General features: G+C 39.0%; 1 protein-coding gene and 1 non-coding gene across 2 annotated transcripts in view; one reads left to right on the plus strand and one right to left on the minus strand.

Moving 5' to 3' along the window:
- Positions 1-21473, plus strand: part of ELP2 (elongator acetyltransferase complex subunit 2) — a 50981-nt gene that overhangs the window by 13799 nt on the left and 15709 nt on the right. The window contains exons 4-16 of the mRNA XM_036245016.1: positions 3224-3380; positions 3759-3836; positions 5565-5629; positions 6414-6480; positions 6960-7100; positions 8292-8387; positions 9451-9551; positions 9730-9861; positions 14590-14739; positions 19212-19400; positions 20457-20526; positions 21043-21138; positions 21284-21341. Coding sequence (XP_036100909.1) covers positions 3224-3380; positions 3759-3836; positions 5565-5629; positions 6414-6480; positions 6960-7100; positions 8292-8387; positions 9451-9551; positions 9730-9861; positions 14590-14739; positions 19212-19400; positions 20457-20526; positions 21043-21138; positions 21284-21341 — 1400 coding nt within the window. The remainder of the gene's footprint in view (positions 1-3223; positions 3381-3758; positions 3837-5564; positions 5630-6413; positions 6481-6959; positions 7101-8291; positions 8388-9450; positions 9552-9729; positions 9862-14589; positions 14740-19211; positions 19401-20456; positions 20527-21042; positions 21139-21283; positions 21342-21473) is intronic.
- On the minus strand, positions 9912-10042 carry LOC118619472. Its single transcript, XR_004957245.1, has one exon. It is a non-coding gene; the product is annotated as a small nucleolar RNA SNORA51 (small nucleolar RNA).

The following is a 21473-nucleotide window of genomic DNA, read 5'->3' on the forward strand; positions in this document are numbered from 1 at the left end:
GGATGTAAGGTATTTTGCTGAGGAAGAAAGAGAAACGGAGCCGCAAAAGCGGACAAGAGAGTTTTATTGGAACGAAGCATTCAGGGGGAGGTTCACTGGTTCCATGTGGCCGGGGCCAGGGGAATATTTGCAGGGACGTTAGGGACCTGGGTGGGGTGATTAGGTGTGGGGTCAGGTGATTGGCTAGCTGCTGGAAAGAATCGGGTGTGACATATGTAGATTGGCTGGGAAGGGACCAGGAGTGTCCCTCAGCCACATCCGGGTAAGGCGGGGCGATCTGAGTTAGGTTTCGATTTCTCCTCTGGCTGTCCATTTCCCGGTCATGGACTCCCTGGAGCCCGCTGACCTTACAAGGGATATGGGATATATTTTTGAAGGAAAAATGATTTTGATACTGACTACATAGTTATCAAAGGAGTGGGGAGCTGGTGGTTAGAGGAGTTATAAAAAATGGTGGGATTGTGTCTTCGGGCCCCTTGAGAAAGGTGCTTCTACAAAGGAAAATAGGCGAGTAGGAGGGAAGATGTGGATTTCAGTTGTAGACACATCATTTGAATTGCTGGCCAGGCAACCAGACTTGTCCTCCAAAGGCCTGGAGGTGGGGATTTTGAAATCACCTGGATTTGAATGAGAGCAAAGGGATATGTAGCAAACTTAACTCCCGCTTGGAATGATTTTGCAGAGGAATCCAGGGAGAACAATTTTAGCACTCATTTTTGAGACCTGAGGTAAGACTTGGCAAGACTCTTCGTGCTGCTCCACGCTTCTCTCAATGGGGAGGACTACAGGCTAAGCAAGTATCTGATGGCAGACAGCAGACAGCTTGGGAGGAGGGGCCGGAGGAGAGAATAAGAGATTTTCCGGGAAGGGACCACATCTTGTAACCTAGAGGCTTAAAGGTTCTTTTCCATATGTATTTTCATGCACACCTTGACTTCTGATAACAGGAAATAATTCTAAGTTGGTATAATGAGAAGTTCCAGTCTTTGAACAGTGAGCACCGGTTTTTTATTTATTTATTTTTATTTTTTATTTTTTTTAATCCTCACCTGAGGACATTTTTCCATTTTTTGTACAGATAGAGTGGGAGGGAGAGAGAGGAAAAGAGAGAGAGGGAAACATCGATGTGAAAGGGACACATCGAGTGGCTGCCACCCGCACGACCAACCAGGGCCGGGGACAAACTGCAACCGAGGTACATGCCCTTAGCGGGAACCGAACCCGGGTCTCTCCGGACCGCAGGTGGACGCTCTAACCGCTGAGCCAAACCGGCCAGGGCGAGCACCGGTTTTTTAAAAAGCTGGTGAACTTGAGTGATTTCTTTTGTTTGAGTTTTTGAAATTCTGTGATGATTGAAATATAACCCTGCTTAAAGATGTGAAGTATTTTCAGTAGATTTAATTTTTTAAGGCATAATGATACAGACTCATATAAAAAAGTTTAAATATAGAAAAGTATAAAGAAGGAAAAAACTATACAAAAATCTCAACAGAATTAACATTCTGATGAACATTGTCTCAAATCTCTAGTTATGTATGTACAATTATACATACTATATTTGAACTTTTAAAAATGTTTCTCAGAGAAGCCAAAGGTTAGTGATGAAAGGAAGTTAGTGTACAGACCCTTATACATAACCATTAATTACCTTCTGGAGTGGCAGAGTTCTGCCTGAGTAATTGGGAAGCAGCTGAGGAGACACTTAAAGGACACCTCTATTTCAGAAGACAATTTGTGGGAGATACCTCTCAAAGGAAGTGGTGGAATCTCACACAATTGATGCCACAGTCAAGAATTTCACATGATAAGCATGTAAACTTGATAAGCAAATGGGTTCCTAGTTTGCCATTTTTTCAATTTGCAGCTATGTTTGATCCAGGCAGGTATCATGTGGGGATGCTAAAAATACTAAGTAGTAGTTTGATGGAGAGTAGAATATTTACTCAGTCCCAAAGTATAATGTCATATAGTTTCATCCCCTAAAACTTCACAGTGAAGAAACCCGGCAGACGCTACCTTTACTAAGATATCAAGATTAACATCACTAAAATTGAGACAGACTGATAAAAAGGACCATTCCACAAAGCTGACCTATGTACTTCAAAAATATCAATGTCATGGACATCTTTCCATAGTAATGAGTATACATTTATCTATATTATCGTTTTTTGTTTTTTTTTTATCCTCACCCGAGGACATTTTTTTTTTCCAGTTTTTGTTCCGGTAGAGTGGGAGGGAGAGAGAGGAACAGAGAGAGAGAGAGAAACATCGATGTGAAAGGAACACATCGAGTGGCTGCCACCCGCACAACCGACCAGGGCCAGGGACAAACTGCAACCGAGGTACATGCCCTTAGCGGGAACCGAACCCGGGTCTCTCAGGACGGCAGGCTGATGCTCTAACCGCTGAGCCAAACCGGCCAGGGCTATATTATCGTTTTTATTGTCTATAGTGTATCTACAATAATTTAATTAGTTACTAATATTTTTGGTTGATTCTTTTACTATTATAAAGAGTGTGTGATTAATGCCCGCATCCTCCACCAAAAAAACCTCAAATAAGCCCTGGCCAATTTGGCTCAGTGGTTGAGCGTCAGCCTGCGGACCAGAGAGTCCTGGGTTCGGTTTCCGCTAGGGGCATGTACCACTAAAAAAAAAACAAAAAAAATTCAAATAAGATGTGTGTATGACGAATATTCTTCTGCATTTGTCTTTTTTTTTTTTTTATCCTCACCTGAGGACATTTTTCCATTTTATGTTCAGATAGAGTGGGAGGGAGAGAGAGAGAGAAACATTGATGTGAAAGGGACACATCGAGTGGCTGCCACCTGCATGACCAACCAGGGCCAGGGACAAACCGCAACCAAGGTATGCACCCTTAGCGGGAACCGAACCCATGTCTCTGGCCTGCAGGCTGACGCTCTAACCGCTGAGCCAAACTGGCCAGGGCTTCTGTTTTTGTCTTTCATTATTTGTTGCACTATTGCTGTTAGCACCTCAGAGTAGATAGCTGGATGTGATGTTGCTGTGTCAAGGTTATGCACATTTTATGTGTCATTAATATGGTCAGACTTCTCGAAAGTTTATATTCTTTTCAACTGAAAGGACCTATTTCTGAATCATACATTTTAACAGTACCATTAATCCTGTGATTTCAGTTAGATAAAGGTGAAACCAAAAATTCCTTTTTTTATTGTAATGTTTTTGTCATTTTTTTTATTCAGCTTCTAAAAGCGGTGCATCTCCACGGCCACGAAGGACCTGTTTATGCAGTGCATGCTGTTTATCAGAGGAGGGCATCAGATGTTGCATTATGTGCACTGATAGTTTCTGCAGCTTCGGACTCCACTGTTCGAGTATGGTCTAAAGAGGGTTCAGAAGGTATGTTTAGAGCCCTTATAATCCAAACCAATGAAATAGTAATTATCAAACGAGTGACAACCAGAACAGACGTACATTTTTTTTGTCTTTCAAGCAGCTTTAAAAATGTTATAATTCTAATCTAAATGTTTGTGTTTTTTTGCACTTTTTCAAAATTCCTTGTACCAAACAATTTGTTACTGTAAATTTCCTCTAGTCTTTTCATGTAAGTAATTTTGTTCTCTGTAACTTTGTTAAACATTGACCATTTAAGTTCACCTGGTCATTGGGGGCTCAGGATTGACTTCTCATTCCCTGCTAATGTGATAATGCTACCCAATCTCTCTAGGTAAGTAAGCTAAGAGTTAGTTGTTCATGGTATTTTTCATTATTTTTTAGTAACATGCCTTCAGACCTTGAGTTTTGGAAATGGATTCACTCTGGCTCTCTGCTTATCTTTTTTGCCTAATATCGATGGTGAGTATCCTTTTAAGTTCATATTAAGAGAGCAATATAGCCTGGCTGGTATGGCTCAGTGGTTGAGCGTTGACCCATGTACCAAGAGGTCGCTGGTTCGATTCCCAGTCAGGGCACATGCCCAGATTGTGGGCCAAATCCCCAGTCAGGGGCATGCAGGAGGCAGCCAGTTGATGTTCTCTCTCATTGATGTTTCTGTATCTCTCTCCCTCTCCCTTTCTCTCTCTCTAAAATCAATAAAGAAGAATAAATAAATAAATAAATAAATAAATAAATAAGCGAGCAATATATATTTTTTTTATCTCTATATGGCCAGAACCTGAAGGAAATATTGGATCTCAATTTTGTATTTAAATGTTTTCATGAAACAGGTTGAGACACTAGCTATAATGTCCTTTTGTTTTTAGTAGTAAAATGATCTGTGTATAGAACATAAGATTAAGCCAGGCTATTAGGAATTTTGGTAGCTGTTGAAATTTTAAATGGCTGAATATGTAATCAGGATTGATAACTGCTATTTATTGAATGTATTGCCAATGTATGTAGATCTAATTTGGGAAAATTGTCTAACTCTTTAGAAGGTAAAGTTCTGAGATAACTTGGAAAAGTACTGAAATGGACCTTGTGAGCATTTCTTAAAAGAGGACAGTCTTTTTACATCCTGCATGATGCCATTTTTGCCTAAGACCACTTAAAATCTCCAAGCAGAAAATTTTCTCTTTTGCTATGACACTAATCTGTACCTCTCTTTGATTATCCTTCACAAAGAGGATGGGCAGTGTGAGTCAGTCTGTCTCTTTGCCTCCTCAGTAACCTGGAGGACAAGCCAGGTGGAGAGAGGCGGGGTCTAGAAACCGTCAGCCTCTTTGTCTTTTAGGGAAGGAGCTGTAACTTCATGGGTTCATGTGAAGCTTCCACTTTGTGTGAGGAGCTCCCTTGGAGGAGGAAGTCCACATTCTGGTTTCATAACATAGAATTTAATTTCTTCCTACATACACTGAGGCCACATGACTGGAGTTTTTATTTTATTTCTTTTTAGTGGATTTAAAGTGAGAAAATAGAAAAATCCACTGGTAGGAAGGTGTTTCTTTAGAAAAAGAGTTCCTATTTTATTTTGCTCCACAGTCATTAGGACTACTCCTTGGTAATGTGAATTAATTTTTTGTGCTATTAAAGAAAACCAGTTTTACAGTTATACCTTTCCTAGCTTTTTAATCACATATTCAATTACATGCTCTTTTATTTGGTTCTCTATTGCTTCAGGAATTTTGTTTTACTATTAAATTCTTAAGTAAAATTTAAGGCCCTCAAAGTAACAACCATACCATTACATCTTTGTGCAGTAACCATGATGCCAGGCTGGTAGAGGCCCTTCCATTTTATTATTTAGTTTTACTAACTTTTCATATTAGTCTTCTGGCTGACAATGAAATGCTCTCAACTACTCTTGAGCTTCTCTTTTCACTGCTCCTGTCATAAAATTCACATAATGGAGAAAAGGACTCTCATTTATTCAGTAGTCATTCATTGCCAAGTAACCATTTAATAGAGCATTGTAGAGTGTTCACTTTATTGCTGTAGACTTTTATTGAGCACTTTCAATTTATTTGTTCAGCGATGTGAGAAATAGAAGTCAGAGTGCTTTATTTAGAGCTTAGAATCCAGCATAGGTGATAATCATAACATCTGATGAAATACTTAACAGTGAAGCCTCTTTTTTCCCCACAGTACCAATATTAGCATGTGGCGATGATGACTGCAAAATCCACTTATTTGTTCAACAGAATGATCAGGTAATTAACGATGCTTATTAAGAGTCTGACATTAGCTTCTGCTTAATTACATTTCTTAATACAGACTATTTCCAGACTATAGCATTTTAGGACTGTTCTCATCTAAACCAAAATAATCTAATGGGAATATTTATTTTACAGTTCTCTGTTAGATGGTTTCCCTCTCTCTGAACACCAAGTAACTTCTGCCTTGATTACCAGGTCGAGTTGTTAGGGAAAAACAGGTCATTAGGTGGGGGAAAGAGAAAAAGAAGTTACTGTGGTAGCGTTTTGTCCATAAAATTTTAAATAAAGTGTAGCATCCCTACAGTGAAAAACACTCCCTGGTAGTGTTTATTTGTTCTTCTGAGCCTCATGTACATTTTGAGTGGTTAAACTAGGGGAGGGAATTTCTAGAAAGGGGGTTGGTTAATTCTAGGCTCTTTTATTTAATAATGAAGATACTTATTTCTTTGCATTCCATAAGACAGTTTAAAATGGTTGTAAATATCCAACTACCAAACTTTTATCTATGGTATATCATAGCATATAGCATTGTATTTTGTAATCATTTAGAGTATTTGAGGTCTACAGATACTACATTATCTGCTCAGGATTGCTCAGTTAGATGATTTAGGTGATTATGAGATTTTTTCATGAGACCTCTATCTTATGTCTAATCACACAGTGTTACTAGTTTTTAAAAAAAGAGATGCAGTAGGACTGGCTGAGTCCAAATGAAATCAGTGATATACATAAAAATATTTAATTCTTACACCAAGCTCAATTCTTTTTATCTTACTAGTTTCAGAAAGTGCTTTCTCTCTGTGGACATGAGGATTGGATAAGAGGCGTGGAATGGGCAGCCTTTGGTCAGTATGAAATTTTCCTAATGTATATATGATGGGGACAAGTATGTGATAACTTCCAAGAAAGCAGCCTCCTGTGTTTTATTTCAAAATTTTCTTTGTGTATAATATTTTTCTATTGTCCCAATTAGAAAAGAGGATACTTATCCTTTCTATTAATTGGAGTGGTAGAAGATGAAACATGTTAATGTTTAAAAGAGAACATGTGCTAACTATTCCACATGGCGACATTCTTAAAAAGTTCTTTGTTGACTTAGTAGAGTGTATATAAGAATACAACATGCTACAACCATTTGTTAGCATTGTGTGTATATTTGTCTATGTTAGTAAAACTGAATGCAGTTCAAATGAATGAAGGATAGGGAAGCAAAGTCTAATTTTTTCAGGAAATCTAGAAATGGGCATATTATAGAGGAAGAAATCTTATACCTAAATTTAAGAATATAATGTTGCAAAAATAATAATTTTTGTTTTTTAATCAGGTAAAGATCTTTTCCTAGCAAGCTGTTCACAAGATTGCCTGATACGAGTATGGAGGCTGTATATAAAATCAACATCATTAGAAACTCAGGATGATGATAATATAAGACTGAAGGCAAACACTTTTACTGTAGAAAATGAAAGTGAGTAATAATGAAAATATTTGGTGTCATAGTAATTAGGTTTCCCAGCCGATTCATTTATGTTTTGCTATATACCTATGTGAAGGTTAGTTTTTCAGAAATATCAGAGCCCTACATGAAACTTGATTCTATGTATTTCTTATTTTTTTTTTTATTTTTATGTAATGATGAGTCATTGTTCATATATGAAACTTATTTTTCTTCTTAACCATATTAGTGAGACTTTTAAAAATAGCTGAAAATATTTAAAAATGTTTAGTCAATAAATTAATTTGTATAATGTTACTAAGTTTGTAACTTTAGCATAGGAAGATCTAAAGAAATAATGTGAATTATCTATACCTTTGTTGGAAGATATTCTACAAGACAAGCTAAAATCCTTACATTTGAATAGTATATATAATTCTAATTTTCTTACTGTCTGGCGTCAGAACAATATCCCTGCATGGGGTATTGATCCTGTTGAAATATTGTATTTGAGGAAGTTATTTTTGTTTGTTTATTTTTTGAAGAAGGTATTTTTGGTTGTGTATATAAATTGTAAAGTTAGTTCTCAGTGAGCGCTGTTCCTCCAGGAATTATCTTCTTTGTTATTACTCTTCTTGGTTATAAGCCCTTAAGAGTTGAGATTTTGGTAACAGTTGTGTTTGGGGAAGGGGAGGGCACAAAGAACTACTATAACCAGCATACAATGAGTAGCTATTTTCAAACTTGAATTTTTTTGTGATATTTTAATGAACAATTTTGTTTGAAAGGTCACAATACTGATTTGACTTCTTTTTACTTCTACATTTATCTTAATTTTTAAAAAATAGTATTTTAGGTTATTATACTGTGATAATGAGTGAGCATAGCTAGGAGGCTGGCATGTCTGGTTTTACTTGTAAACTGTAGTGTAACATAACTCCCAGAAATATTAAAAATAGAGCATATCCATTGATACTTATTTATGACCGGGTAGAGACAAAGTTAGAAAGATTTATCTATCTTAAGAACTTTTTTCCTCTTGCAATTTTAAACAGTGGGTGAAGTTAATGAAATTTAGAATGCATGTTCTTTTTGTTGGTTCTAATAACTCAAGTTTTGTTCTGATTTTTTTCTGGGCATAAATGTACAACTGAGTTGGTTATGAAAATGTTCTTCTTAGAAGAGCTTTGAGGAAACAATGCTTCTTCATTGCTTTTGTTACAGGTATTAAAATAGCATTCTCGGTTACTCTGGAGACCGTGCTGGCTGGTCATGAAAACTGGGTGAATGCAGTTCATTGGCAGCCTTCATTTTACAAAGGTAGGAGAAGAATCACATAACATATCCCTCATTTCAGTTAAATCTCACCTCCAGAATTTTAAGCTGACCAAATAAAATGGAGGATATTTTTGAGGTGATTAGAAATCCCAAATGTAAGACATTTTTAGGTTGACAAAGTATAATATTGGACACTCAATTCCATTGAAAATTATGCTTCTGAATAGGAAAAAGGATGATTCCTGCCATGATGCTGAAATTGCTTCACCCTTATTAACTTTTCTTCTGAAAAGTTTCAGACTAGTCTTTGTGGGCGTTAAGAGAAATTGACTTTCCAGGCAAACTTCACTGGTTGGCAATACAAAGTTGGTAATACTGACACACATGATTTATGAAAAAATAAGAGTCCCCTCCTCCTTTTGCCCTTACCCTTCATTTATGGAGTGATGGTTGTGTGCATGTCCATGCTGGTGCTGGGTGTAGAGCTGAGTAAAGCACAGATCATAATTTTCCCCACAACCCTATCTCCAAGACAAAAATAGAGAATATCAGTAATTAATGTTCAGGTAACCACCGTTCAGCTTTTATTATATTATTCCATATATGCTACAGTTAAAACAATTAGATATTATAGATATTGAGGATGCCTTTGTATTATTTCCTGACCCCTTGTACCTCCATCCTTCCCTAAAGGCAACTACAGTACTGAATTCAGGACATCAGTATTCCCGTGCATGTTTTTATACTTAAACTACACATTTATGTAGCCATAAACAATAGTTTTACAGCTATTGAGATGATATCAGTACATACTTATCCTCTTACAACTTGCCTTTCTAGCTTAACATGCTAAACATTTGGAGTTGTATCCATGTTGATCCATGTAGCTCTAGTTTGTTTATTTTTATGGCAGTTTACTATCCTGTTGTCTAAATATACCACAATTTGTTTACCTGGACTTATGGTAGATATTTGTGTTGTTTCCAAAGTTTTGCTGTTGCATTGCTGAAGTGAACGTTTTTGCGGTATTCATGTTGTTTTCTTCTGGTAATCTACAAACATGATGCCTGTTGAAAACCTAAATAAATTAGTTTATATTTTGTAGATGGTGTTCTACAGCAGCCAATGAGATTATTGTCTGCTTCAATGGATAAAACCATGATTCTCTGGGCTCCAGATGAAGAGTCAGGAGTTTGGCTAGAACAGGTAAAAATGTGGATATTTAAGGAATAGAAAACTGGGTTTAGAAACTGAATAATTCCCATTTCTGTATTTTTAGAGCTGCAGATGTTCACTGTTTGTATACGTTAAATGGGTAAGAACATAATCTCTGCAATCAGTGGTTTCTGTTGATTATGAATTGTTTTCTGTCTGTTATTCATAGGTTCGAGTAGGGGAAGTTGGTGGAAATACTCTGGGATTTTATGATTGCCAGTTCAATGAAGATGGCTCTCTGATCATTGCTCATGCTTTCCATGGAGCATTGCACCTTTGGAAACAGAATGCAGCTAACCCAGTAAGGAAAGCACTTTTATTTATTTATGCATTTTTTTATTCTCCTTGACTCCATGTCCTCCATTCACAGTACAAACCAGGCAAAGGGCCCAGGCTGAGGTGTATATGGGGTGGGTTTACTCTGCCTCCTCTTTCTGTACAGTCAGTGTAAGAACACAGCCTGGGGTAAGCACCAGGAGGTCTAGAAAAGCACTTTTAAATAAAGCATTTCTGATCGAGTGGCGTGAACCCTAAATGAAATCTAGGTTAACAGTTGTTTTACTTATAACACTCTACAGAAACATAGAGGCATTTAAGTTAAAATGCTATCACTTCTTTTTGTAAACATACTATAGTTGACTAGGTAAGAAACTCATGCTTATCTAAGAATAAAAATATTCATTTCTCTAGCATTGTTGTGGTATTGAAATTTGCACATACGTAAATTTTCTCCAGAAGTAAACTTTAAGTTATATAAATTTTAAGGTTTTCCTTTAAGCTTATAAACTTTTATTTTATGGGAGTTTTTCTCTAAAATGTATAACTTCTCTGTCTTAAAGTAACATAGTTTGATATTTTCTTGTTGAATGGCTTAGGTACTCCATAGAAAATTATCGAACAAATGACTGACAAAAGGATATTGTGAATACCTGCTATTTTGTGATGGAATATATTGATGCTCTCAGGGCCCATTAATCTGTAATTGTACATAGCCCTCCAAATATTGGGCCCTTTTAGCTTTTTCTTATAATTTTTGGTCTCTTTTCAAAGACAGGTTAATCTTTTTTCTCCAATCATGCTTAACATTATTGCATCTTTTACTTTCTAATTTGCTTCTTATCTGCTGCTTGGGTTTGGAGAAATGAAATAGCAGGAATATGGTGACTAAGAGCACAGGCCTTGCTATTGCCATTGTGGCTCAGTTTGTTGGGCATCATCCCATGCAGCAAAAGGTTGCCAATTCCCAGTCAGGCATATGCCTAGGTTGTGGGCTCGATCCCTAGGAGGTAGCCGATCAATGTTTTACTCTCACATCAATGTTTCTCCCTTTTTCTCCTTCTCCCTTCCTCTCTCTAAACAATCTTTAAAATAATAATAATAATAAATCACAGGCCTTGGAGCTAGACATCCTGGGTTCAGATTCTTCCCCAGCATTTACTTACCAGCTGTGCATCCTTGAGGACATTACCTAAGGTCTGTCTCAAGTTTCTCATTTATAACATGTGGATAGTAATAGCATCTACTGATAAGATTTTTATGATGCCTACATGAGTTAATGTTTGTACAGTATAAAAAAACAGGGCCACCCTGGCCAGTTTTGCTCAGCGGTTAGAGCGTTGGCCTGTGGTCTGGAGAGACCCGGGCTCGGTTTCCGCTAAGGGCACGTTCCTCGGTTGCAGTTTGTCCCCAGCCCTGGATGGGTTGTGCGGGTGGCAACCACTCGATGTGTCCCTTTCACATCGATGTTTCTCTCTCTCTTCCTCTCTCTCCCTGCCACTCTATCTGAACAAAAAATGTAAAAATATCCTCAGGTGAGGATTAAAAAACAAAACAAAACAAAAACAGGGCCTGCTCTGCTGATGTGGTTCAGTGGACTGAGCATCGTCCCATGGACTGAGAGGTCCCAGTTCGATTCCTGGTCAGGGCACATGCCTGGGTTTTGGACTCGATGCCCAGTAGGGGGCATGCAGGAGGCAGCCAATCGATGTTTCTCCCTCACATCGATGTTTTTCTCTCTCTCCCCCTTCCTCTCTCTCTCGAAAATCAATAAAAACATATTTTAAAAAAACAAAACAGGGCTTGGCATGTACGGAATACTGTGTATTTTAATGAAAGAAATAAGAATATTGAGTGAAATATGAGTCAGCAGAGTCTGCATGTGCATCTGATGGCTTCCTTTATAAAGTAAAAATTCATGGATTTGCATAAACTTTAATTTGTGGGCTTTGTAATAGGTGTGTTACCTATGAGGATTTGACTTCTCATTACATGACTTGCTCTTTCCCATGTGTCTTCTATTTGTAGTTGACTTTCATGATTGTTTTTACTATTAAGTGAACTAGGAAATCATCAGCTATGGCAATTTTAAATAAGAAATATTTTCAGGAATAAATTTATTTTCATTCTTAACTCAGAGCTCCTTTGAGCTATATTTTAGGCGATCTTTGAGAGCCTTCATAGAAAAAAGCATCACGAGTAAGGGGAAACTAAAACCAGGAGACAGCCCTGGCCGGTTTGGCTCAGCAGTTAGAGCGTCCGCCTGCAGTCCGGAGAGGCCCGGGTTCGGTTCCCGCTAAGGGCATGTACCTTGGTTGCAGTTTGTCCCCGGCCCTGGTTGGTCGTGCGGGTGGCAGCCACTCGATGTGTCCCTTTCACATCGATGTTTCCCCCTCTCTCTCTCTTCCTCTCTCTCCCTCCCACTCTGTCTGTGCAAAAAATGGAAAAATGTCCTTGGATGAGGATTAAAAATAAATAAATAAATAAAAAAAATAATAAAACCAGGAGACAGTTTCACTGTACTTGTGCTTATAATTTGGCTTCAAATTTATAATAGCCACTTACAAGTACTGAGGGTGATTTTTTTGTTGTTGTTAATCTTCACTAGAGGATATTTTTTTTCATTGATTTTTAGAGAGAGTAGAAGGGAGGGAACGAGGTGGGGTGGAGAGAGAGGGGGGAAGGAGAGAGAGAGAGAGAGAGAGAGAGAGAGAGAGTCATCAGTGTGAGAGAGACACATTGATTGGTTGTCTCCTGCATGTGCCCTGGCCAGGGCTGGGATTGAACCTGTGCCCTTAACTGGGAATCCAACCCATGACCCTTTGGTGCATGGGCCAACAGTCTAACTGAGCACATCGGCCATTGGGAGGGTGATTTTTTTTTTAATTGACTTTATTTCTTGGAGAAGTTTTAGGTTCAAATTAAAATTGAACAGAAAGCTCGAAAAGTTCCCATATATCCCTGTCCCCAAACACTCACAACCTTCTGTACTGTCAAGATCCCAAACGAAAGAGGTACATTTGTTATAATCAAGAATGATATTTAAACAAATACTGCTCTTTAGGACTTAGAGTGGAAGACTGTATGTACTAATAGTCCACAAGTGCTGCCCTTTGTTCAGAACTTTTTGGAAACTCCTGTTAGTGCTTACTTTAGAATCAGTTTTATGTCCCAGAGGAAACTGATAGCATCTTTGTCATAGTCCTTTTATTTTTTTGACCAGAAAATAATATAGCTTAGGTTAATCACTGACCCCATTCATCAGACTTGGCTTTGAATGACCTTTTAGGTATTTACATAAATTAAATTTTCCTCTTAAGACAAGTTTTAACGCTACTTGAGGTTGTATAAAAAGATGCTCTGTGGCCCTGGCTAGGTGGCTCAGTTGATTGGGGCATCATCCCATACACCAAAAGGTTTGGGGTTTGATTCCAGGTTAGGGCACATACCGGAGTTTCAGGTTTGATCTCTGGTCAGGGCACATACTGGCGGCATCCAATTGATGTTTCTCTCTCACGTCAATGTTTATCTCTCTCTTTTCCTCTCTAAAATCAATAAAATCATATCCTCGGGTGAGGGTTTTAAAAAAAAAGATGTTGCCTTGGCTGGTTTGGTTTAGCAGTTAGAGCATTGACCTTAGGACCAACGAGTCTCGGGTTTTAGTCCCAGTCAAGGGCACGTACCTCGTTTGTGGGTTCGATCCCCAGCCTCGGTCGGGATCATGTGGGAAGCAACCAATTAGTGTGTGTCTCTCACATCGATGTTTCTCTCTGTCTCCCTCCCTCCCTTCTACTTTGTCTAAAATTCAGTGGGAAAATATCCTCAGGTGAGGATTACAAAAAAAAAAATGTTTTGTGGACCAGGTATATGACATTTTCTGTATTTCATTGTCGTTGCTTATTTATATTGTGGCTGTTGCAGGCTCCCCCAGTAAGTGGATCAGCTAAATTTGATTCACCCTTCTGTCTTCTATGTTTGTAATTTCTTTTTCTTAGTAAAGGAATCCATTGAGGCATACACTCAGAATCTACTAACTCATTTTACACAGTATTCTTTCCTTATTTAATTTTTTTTTTTTTAATTCTCACCCAAGGATATTTTCCCATTTGTCTTCAGATGGGGGGGGGGGGGAGAAAGAGAAATATCACTGTGAGAGAGACACATTGACTGATTGTCTCCTGCATGACCCTGACCAAGGTCAGAGACCGAACTGCAACTGAGGTACATTTCCTTGACTGAAATCGAACCCGAGACTCCCTGGTCTGCGGGCCAATGTTCCAACTGCTGAGCCAAATCAGCCAGGGCTCCTTATTTAATTTAACAAGTAAATACTCACATAGTACCTAGTATGTGCTGGCATTGTTGTGTGTGCTTTACAAATATAAACTCATTTAGTCCTCATAATGATTCTATGAATTAGGTAATTTTACAGAAGAGTTAATTTAGGCACAGAAAGGTTAAGTATTATCTGGCCTCTAGGAGGCATTCAGTAAATAATGAATGAAGGGGAATTTCCCAGTATTACAGCTTTAGAGGACACAGGACATATTTGAATGTTTTAAGTTCTGAACTGCTTGACTGGAAAACAGATTCTATTATTTTAAGATCTGATCTTGTTTATTTAGCTTTACACCTTGCTTAGCGGCTTCAGTCTTTTCCAGGATAAGACCTGAGGGCTGAGGCACTATCAGAGTTTATTTTGTGTGGTGGCATTTTTGATTGTTTTGATATGTCATGAGCATCTTCATTACAGAGAGAGTGGACTCCAGAGATTGTCATTTCAGGACACTTTGATGGTGTCCAAGACCTAATGTGGGATCCAGAAGGAGAATTTATCATCACTGTTGGTACTGACCAGACAACTCGACTTTTTGCTCCATGGAATAGAAAAGACCAATCACAGGTAAAATGTCATCATGCTTGACTGATCCACTTTATTTATTTATTTTTTTAAAGGTTTATCTTTTTTTTTTTTTTAATCCTCACCCGAGGACATCTTTCCATTTTTTGATCAGATAGAGCAGGAGGGAGAGAGAGGAAGAGAGAGAGAAACATCGATGTGAAGGGACACATCAAGTGGCCGCCACCCGCATGACCAACCAGGGCCGGGGACAAACTGCAACTGTGGTACGTGCCCTTAGCGGGAACTGAACCAGGGTCTCTCTGTACCGCAGGCCGATGCTCCAACCGCTGAGCCAAACCAGCCAGGGCGGTTTATCTTTTTTTTTTATTCCTCACCCAAGGATATTTTTCTGTTTATCTTCAGATAGAATGCGAGGTGGGGAGAGAGAGGGAGAGAGAGAAACATTGATGTGAGAGAGACACACTGACTGGTTGCCTCCCGCATGACCCCAACCAAGGCTGGGGACAAACCACAACCAAGGTACGTGCCCTTGGCCGGAATCAAAGCCAGGACTCTTTGGTTCACGGGCTGACGCTCTAACCGCTGAGCAAAACCAGCCAGGGCTTGACTGATCCACTTTAAAAAATACCCATGAGTATGTAAAAAGTGGGGCAACATCATTAGCTATTAGGGAAATGCAAATTAAATCCATGCTGAGATGTTGCTACACACCCTGTAGAAAGGTTGAAATAAGAAAAACTGACAGTGCCCTGGCCAGTTTGGCTCAGTGGTTAGAGTGTCGGCCTGCGGTCCAGAGATACCCAGGTTCGGTTCTCACTAGGGGTGCGTGCCTTGGTTGCAGTTTGTCCCCGGCCCTGGTTGGTCGTGCAGGTGGCAGCCACTCGATGTGTCCTTTTCACATCGATGTTTCTCTCTCTCTCTCTCCCTCCCACTCTATCTGAACAAAAAATGGAAAAATGTCCTCGGATGAGGATAAAAAAAGAAAAACTGACAGTAACAAGTGGTAGCAAGGACACAGAGCAGGGAGGAAAAAAAGGTGGCAGAGTGTATGGAAGCTACACAGACTGTCTCCCAGTACCAAACCAGAATTACAACAAAAATAAAGACAAATCATTGGGAAAAACCAACTGAAAAACCGGAGAGAAACCTTATAACTAGGGACGGAAAGAAGATAACAAATTAAGCCTGGCAGGAACTGTGGAGGCACTAGAGGGTGGCCCACGGACAGCAGCTGAGAGCTGTTTTAGCTGTGAGCTACTGATAAGCCATTGAACTGTGCTGTGCCATAGAGAAAATCAGTATGCTCAGCTTCAGTTTCTGACAAAAACTCACGGAACACAATTGTGGGTCAGTCCATAAGAACTAATGAAATTTGCCACTGACATTACTTCAGTAGCATGTGGTAGATTTAAATTAATAGAATTGAGGGTCAAGATGGCAGCGTAGGTAAACGCGGTATCGCATCCTCCCACAACCACATCAAAGTTACAACTAAACTACAGAACAACCATCATTCAAAACCACCTGAAATCAAGCTGAGTGGAAGTCCTACAACTACGGAATTAAAGAAGCTGCATCGAGACCGATAGGAGGAGCGGAGGTACATGGGCTGGTCCCACACCCACGTGCAGCGGATAAAAATCAGGAGGACACCTCGGCTGGGAAGGTCCTCTCTGAGGACTGAGGGGTCCCCGTCCCACACCAGACGCCCCGCTCAGGGTTCCAGTGCCAGGAAGAGAATCCCCATAACTTCTGGCTGGAAAAACCAGCGGGAACTGAGGCTCAGGGAAGCTGAGGCGGCTGGAGCCCCAGGCAGCTCCTTAAAGGGCCTGCACACGCACTTATCGGTCTCTCTCCCTCTAAACTTGGAGGGGAGGTAGCTTGGGGGGCACCAGAGACATACAGGGAAGAACTGAGCTGTTTGGCACTGGAGCAAGGGCTAGAGAGGGGGCTTTCTCTGGGACAAACGTGCTGTCAGAGGCCTTAGTTCCTTTGGTGAGCCCTTCCCTGGGGCGGCAGACAGTCGCCATATCTGGGACTCCAGCAATCTGGCTCACACTGGTAGCCCCACTCTGGTGATTCCCTGGGGCCCCGCCCCACCCAGCTTTCAGGCCCACCCAAGCTGTTGCCAGTTGCTTAACCATAGGATTGGCCTGTCTTGGATCCTGCTTCAGGTTTTTCCTAAATTCTTTCAAACAAGCAGCATCTGGTCTCAGCTAGCCCTATACCTCTTGTTAAGTAATACACAGAAACAAACACAGGGAGGCAGCCAAAATGAGAAGACAAAGAAACAGGTTCCAAATGAAAGAACAGAACAAAACCCCAAGAAAAGAACTAAGCGAAATGGAGATAAGCAACCTAACAGATGCAGAGTTCAAAATACTGCTAATAAGGATGCTCAGTAAACTTAGTGAGGGCCTCAAGAGCATAAAAAAGGACCAGTCAGAAATGATGGATGCACAGTCAGAAATGAAGGAGGCATTAACTGAAATAAAGAATAATTTACACAGATTCAATAGTAGAGTACGTAAATCCAAGAAGCAAACCATTGATTTGGAATATAAGGAAGCAAAAAAAGCCCAATCAGAACAGCAAAAAGAAAAAAGAATCCAAAAAAGAGGATAGTGTAAGGAGCCTCTGGGACAACTTCAAGAGTGCCAACATTCGCATCTTGGGGGTGCCGGAAGGAGAAGATAGAGAACAAGGAATTGAAAACCTGTTTGAAACAATAATGGCAGAAAATTTTCTTAACTTGGTGAAGGAAACACACATACAAGTCCAGGAAGCACAGAGTCCCAAGAGGGCCTACACCAAGACACATCATCATCAAAATGCAAAAGGTTCAAGACAAAGAGAGAATCTTAAAAGCAGCAAGAGAAAAGCAGTTAGTTACCTACAAGGGAGTTCCCATAAGGCTGTCAGTTGATTTCTCAAAAGAAACTTTGCAGGCCAGAAGGGAGTGGCAAGAAATATTCAGAGTGATGAAAAGCAAGAACCTACACCCAAGATGACTCTATCCTGCAAAGCTGTGATTTAGAATCGATGGCCATATAAAGAGTTTCCCAGACAAGAAAAAGTTAAAGGAGTTCATCACCACCAAACCGTTATTATATGAAGTGATGAAGGGTCTTTTTGAAGAAAAAGATAAAATATATGAACAAACAAAATGGCAATGAATACATATGTATTGACAATGGAATCTACAAACAAAATGAACAGGCAGAACAGAAACATTCTCATAGATACAGAGAACATTTTGTTGGTTGCCAGATGGGAGGGGGTTGGGGGAATGGGTGAAAAAGGTGAAGGGATTAAGAAGTACAAATTCATTGCTAGGCTGACAAACCTCAAAGGGAAAGGGGTTGGGGGGTGGCATGAAATAAACCAAAGAACCTATATGCATAACCAATGGATATAGACAATAGTGTGGGAAAAGGCGGGAGGGGGGCGGGAGTGGAGAGGAGGAGGTCAATGGGGGAAAAATGAGGAACATCTTAATACATACAACAATAAAGATTTAAAATAAAAAAAAATATATAAATATATCCCTTAAAAATTAAATGGAGTTGAGAACATGGGAAGTAATATTGTAGTCAAGTGAAAAACAAGGCAAATGATTTGGAGTGACTTTCTGTTGGTCTTGGTGACTTATTACTGATTTAGCTTAGTTGTCTATTCATGATTCATAAAAAAAAAAAAATAAAGATATTGGACTTAACAAAAATGTAAAATTTTAATGTTTGAAAAACACCATCAGAAAAATGAGAAGACAAGTCCCAAACTGGTAGAAGGTATTTACATATCTGAAAAGGTTTATATCCAAAAATATATAAAACTTTTTCAAACTCAGTAATAGGGAGACAATCTAGTAAAAATAAATGGACAAAAGATTTGAACAGATATTTCTCCAAGGAAGAGATATGGCTAGAAAACGAGAACAGGAAAATATTCTCAACACCATTAGTCATTAGGGAAATACAAATTAAAGCTACAATGAAATACCATTACACACCTATTGGAATGATTCAAGTTAAAAGACTGATTAGACCAAGTTGATGAGGGAGTGCATAACTGGAACTCTCATATACTGCTATTAAATGTATACAGTGCTTTGGAAAATACTTGCGCAGTTTCTTAAACATTTGAATATACATTTCCCATAACATACAGCCATTCTACTTACAGGTAGTATTTACCCAAAAGAAATAGAAGCTTATATCCATGCAAAGACTTATACACAAATGTTCATGACTATGTTTTCAGTAAAAGACAACAGTAAAAGTGTCTTCTTGGGAGGTGAATAGATCAACCAGTAGTGGTATCCATGTAAGGAAATACTACTCAGCAATGAAAAGAATTGAACATTGATTAAGACAACATGGATGAATCTGCCTCATAGTCATATCTTCGTGGTCTAATCAGTGATTTTGAGTCTGATATTTTACTTGTTGAAAAGAATTAGGTTTTTGAAATGTTATGTTTAATTTTGTTTATCCTATTTTAATACTCAGGTGACTTGGCATGAAATTGCACGGCCTCAGATACATGGATATGACCTGAAATGTTTGGCAATGATTAATCGATTTCAGTTTGTATCGGGAGCAGATGAAAAGGTTCTTCGAGTATTTTCTGCACCTCGGAATTTTGTGGAAAATTTTTGTGCCATTACGGGCCAATCACTGAATCATGTGCTTTGTAATGTGAGTATCTGTCTAAATGTTTTAACTAAATCTAGTCACTTCATTTAAATTTTAAAAAATTTTGCTTAAGACTGTAAATGGAATATATGGGTAGAAAGTAAGTCAAATCATTTTATTGGCTTGACAAACGTGTATGTACTGTGGTGCCGTAATTTAAATATTAAATATTTAAATATTAAAACCAGAAGTTTTATAACACAATAGCCTAAGACACTAAAAAATTTAGATGTTAAATTAAGATATGAATACTGTATATCATCACAGTGCTGGTTTTGATGGTTAGCATAGTTTTATAGGAGAATTTGATTGATATAAATTTCAGAGGTCAAGCAGATCATTGGCATTTCAGATGACACTCTGTAAAAAAAAATTTAGATATTTGAGGTTTTTTTTAGTATATTTTTATTGATTTTTTTTAGAGCGAGAGGAAGGGAGAGAGAGAGCTAGAAACATCAATGTGAGAGTGGGAGAGAAAAATTGATTGGCTGCCTCCTGCATGTCCCTCACTGGGGATCAAGCCTGCAATACGGGCATGTGCTTTGACCGGGAAACGAACCCAGACCTCTCAGTCCATGAGACAACGCTCAATCCACTGAGCCACACCAGCTGGGCAATATTTGAGTATTTAAATATGTTTAATGAAAATACTGTGATTACCTTTCTGGGAAATGCCTGTGTTTGCATGAGTATCATTAGGGCTGTGCCTGTGAGACTCTTGGAAGTAGAGTTCTGGACTTCCATTTTCAGCTCACTCTTTGCTAGAAGCCAGCCCAGTGCATTCCCTATCAGACCCTGAAACCCAGTGAGCTGCTGTTAGGTTTGATGAGTTCATGGGTGAGAGGATGCCCAACTTTCTGGATTGGGTAGAGGGTTAGGGGTTGTTAGCTGAAGACTTTCGGTTGGAGGGTGATTGCCTAGCATTGCATCTATTGGTTCAGGAAACGGAGGAGTGGGCAGATATCCACACAAAGGTGATCTTTAAACTACTCAGTGTTTATGAGCATGACATTTTTGTAGTGACTGAGGTAACAGTACCTTTCATATTTTTTATTCTAGCAAGACGGTGATCTTCCAGAAGGAGCTACTGTCCCTGCTTTGGGATTATCAAATAAAGCTGTATTTCAGGGTAAGGCTTTGGCCTCCAAAGTTATTGAACTCATAGTGGAACGTAAAACCTACTTACACACTTGTATAATACATGCTTAATATTCATTACAGCCAATATGTTTTTAAAATCACAATACGTGCATCTATCTTCTTTATCACATATTTTGTGATAAGTACTCTGTGTATGCAGACCCTGAAATAGGTACAGCTTTCAGAGTGTGTCATGGAGCACTACGACCACAGATGCTAATATGGGTAGCCGAAAGAATGTTCCATTGTTTTAAAAGTTTGGGAAATGTTAGGTCAAAGAAAGAGGGAGGAATCCTTGTGGAATTGACTAGTGCTCCTAGGAGACATTAGGAAACACTGGAGTTGTAGAAATACCCATGGCTTTGGAATCACATGGATATGGCTTTGAATTACATGACTTTGAAGTACCACTGCTTCCCAAATGGTGGCCTTAATATTGGAACATGTATAGGAAACATAAAGATGGTGACTACATTCATGATCTTATGTGTTTCTTTTAAACTAGGAGATATGGCGTCTCAGCCTTCTGTTGAGGAAGAGCTGTTAACTAGTACAGGTTTTGAGTGTCACCAGATGGCCTTTCAACCCTCCATACTTACTGGTAAGAAATGACAAAAAGATGATTTAGTAGAATCATTAGTACTCATATTTGCCACTGCTGACTTAAATAATAAGTGCTCTAGCATTTGCTTTTTTATTTGCTTGGAAATAGTAAAAATAATTGCAGTGCTGTAAATGTATTGTAGAACCTCCCACTGAGGATCAACTTCTGCAGAATACTTTATGGCCTGAAGTTCAAAAACTGTAAGTTAAACTGTTCGCAGTGTAGTCAAATTCTGTCATAACTTGTGACCCATCCCCCAACCCCAACTTGATTTTTCTCCTTGGCTTTCCTCTTACCTACATTTCCCACCCTGCTCTAAAGATCTTTTAGTG

Source organism: Molossus molossus, unplaced genomic scaffold (assembly GCF_014108415.1).
Source record: "Molossus molossus isolate mMolMol1 unplaced genomic scaffold, mMolMol1.p scaffold_m16_p_6, whole genome shotgun sequence".
Lineage (NCBI taxonomy): Eukaryota > Metazoa > Chordata > Mammalia > Chiroptera > Molossidae > Molossus > Molossus molossus.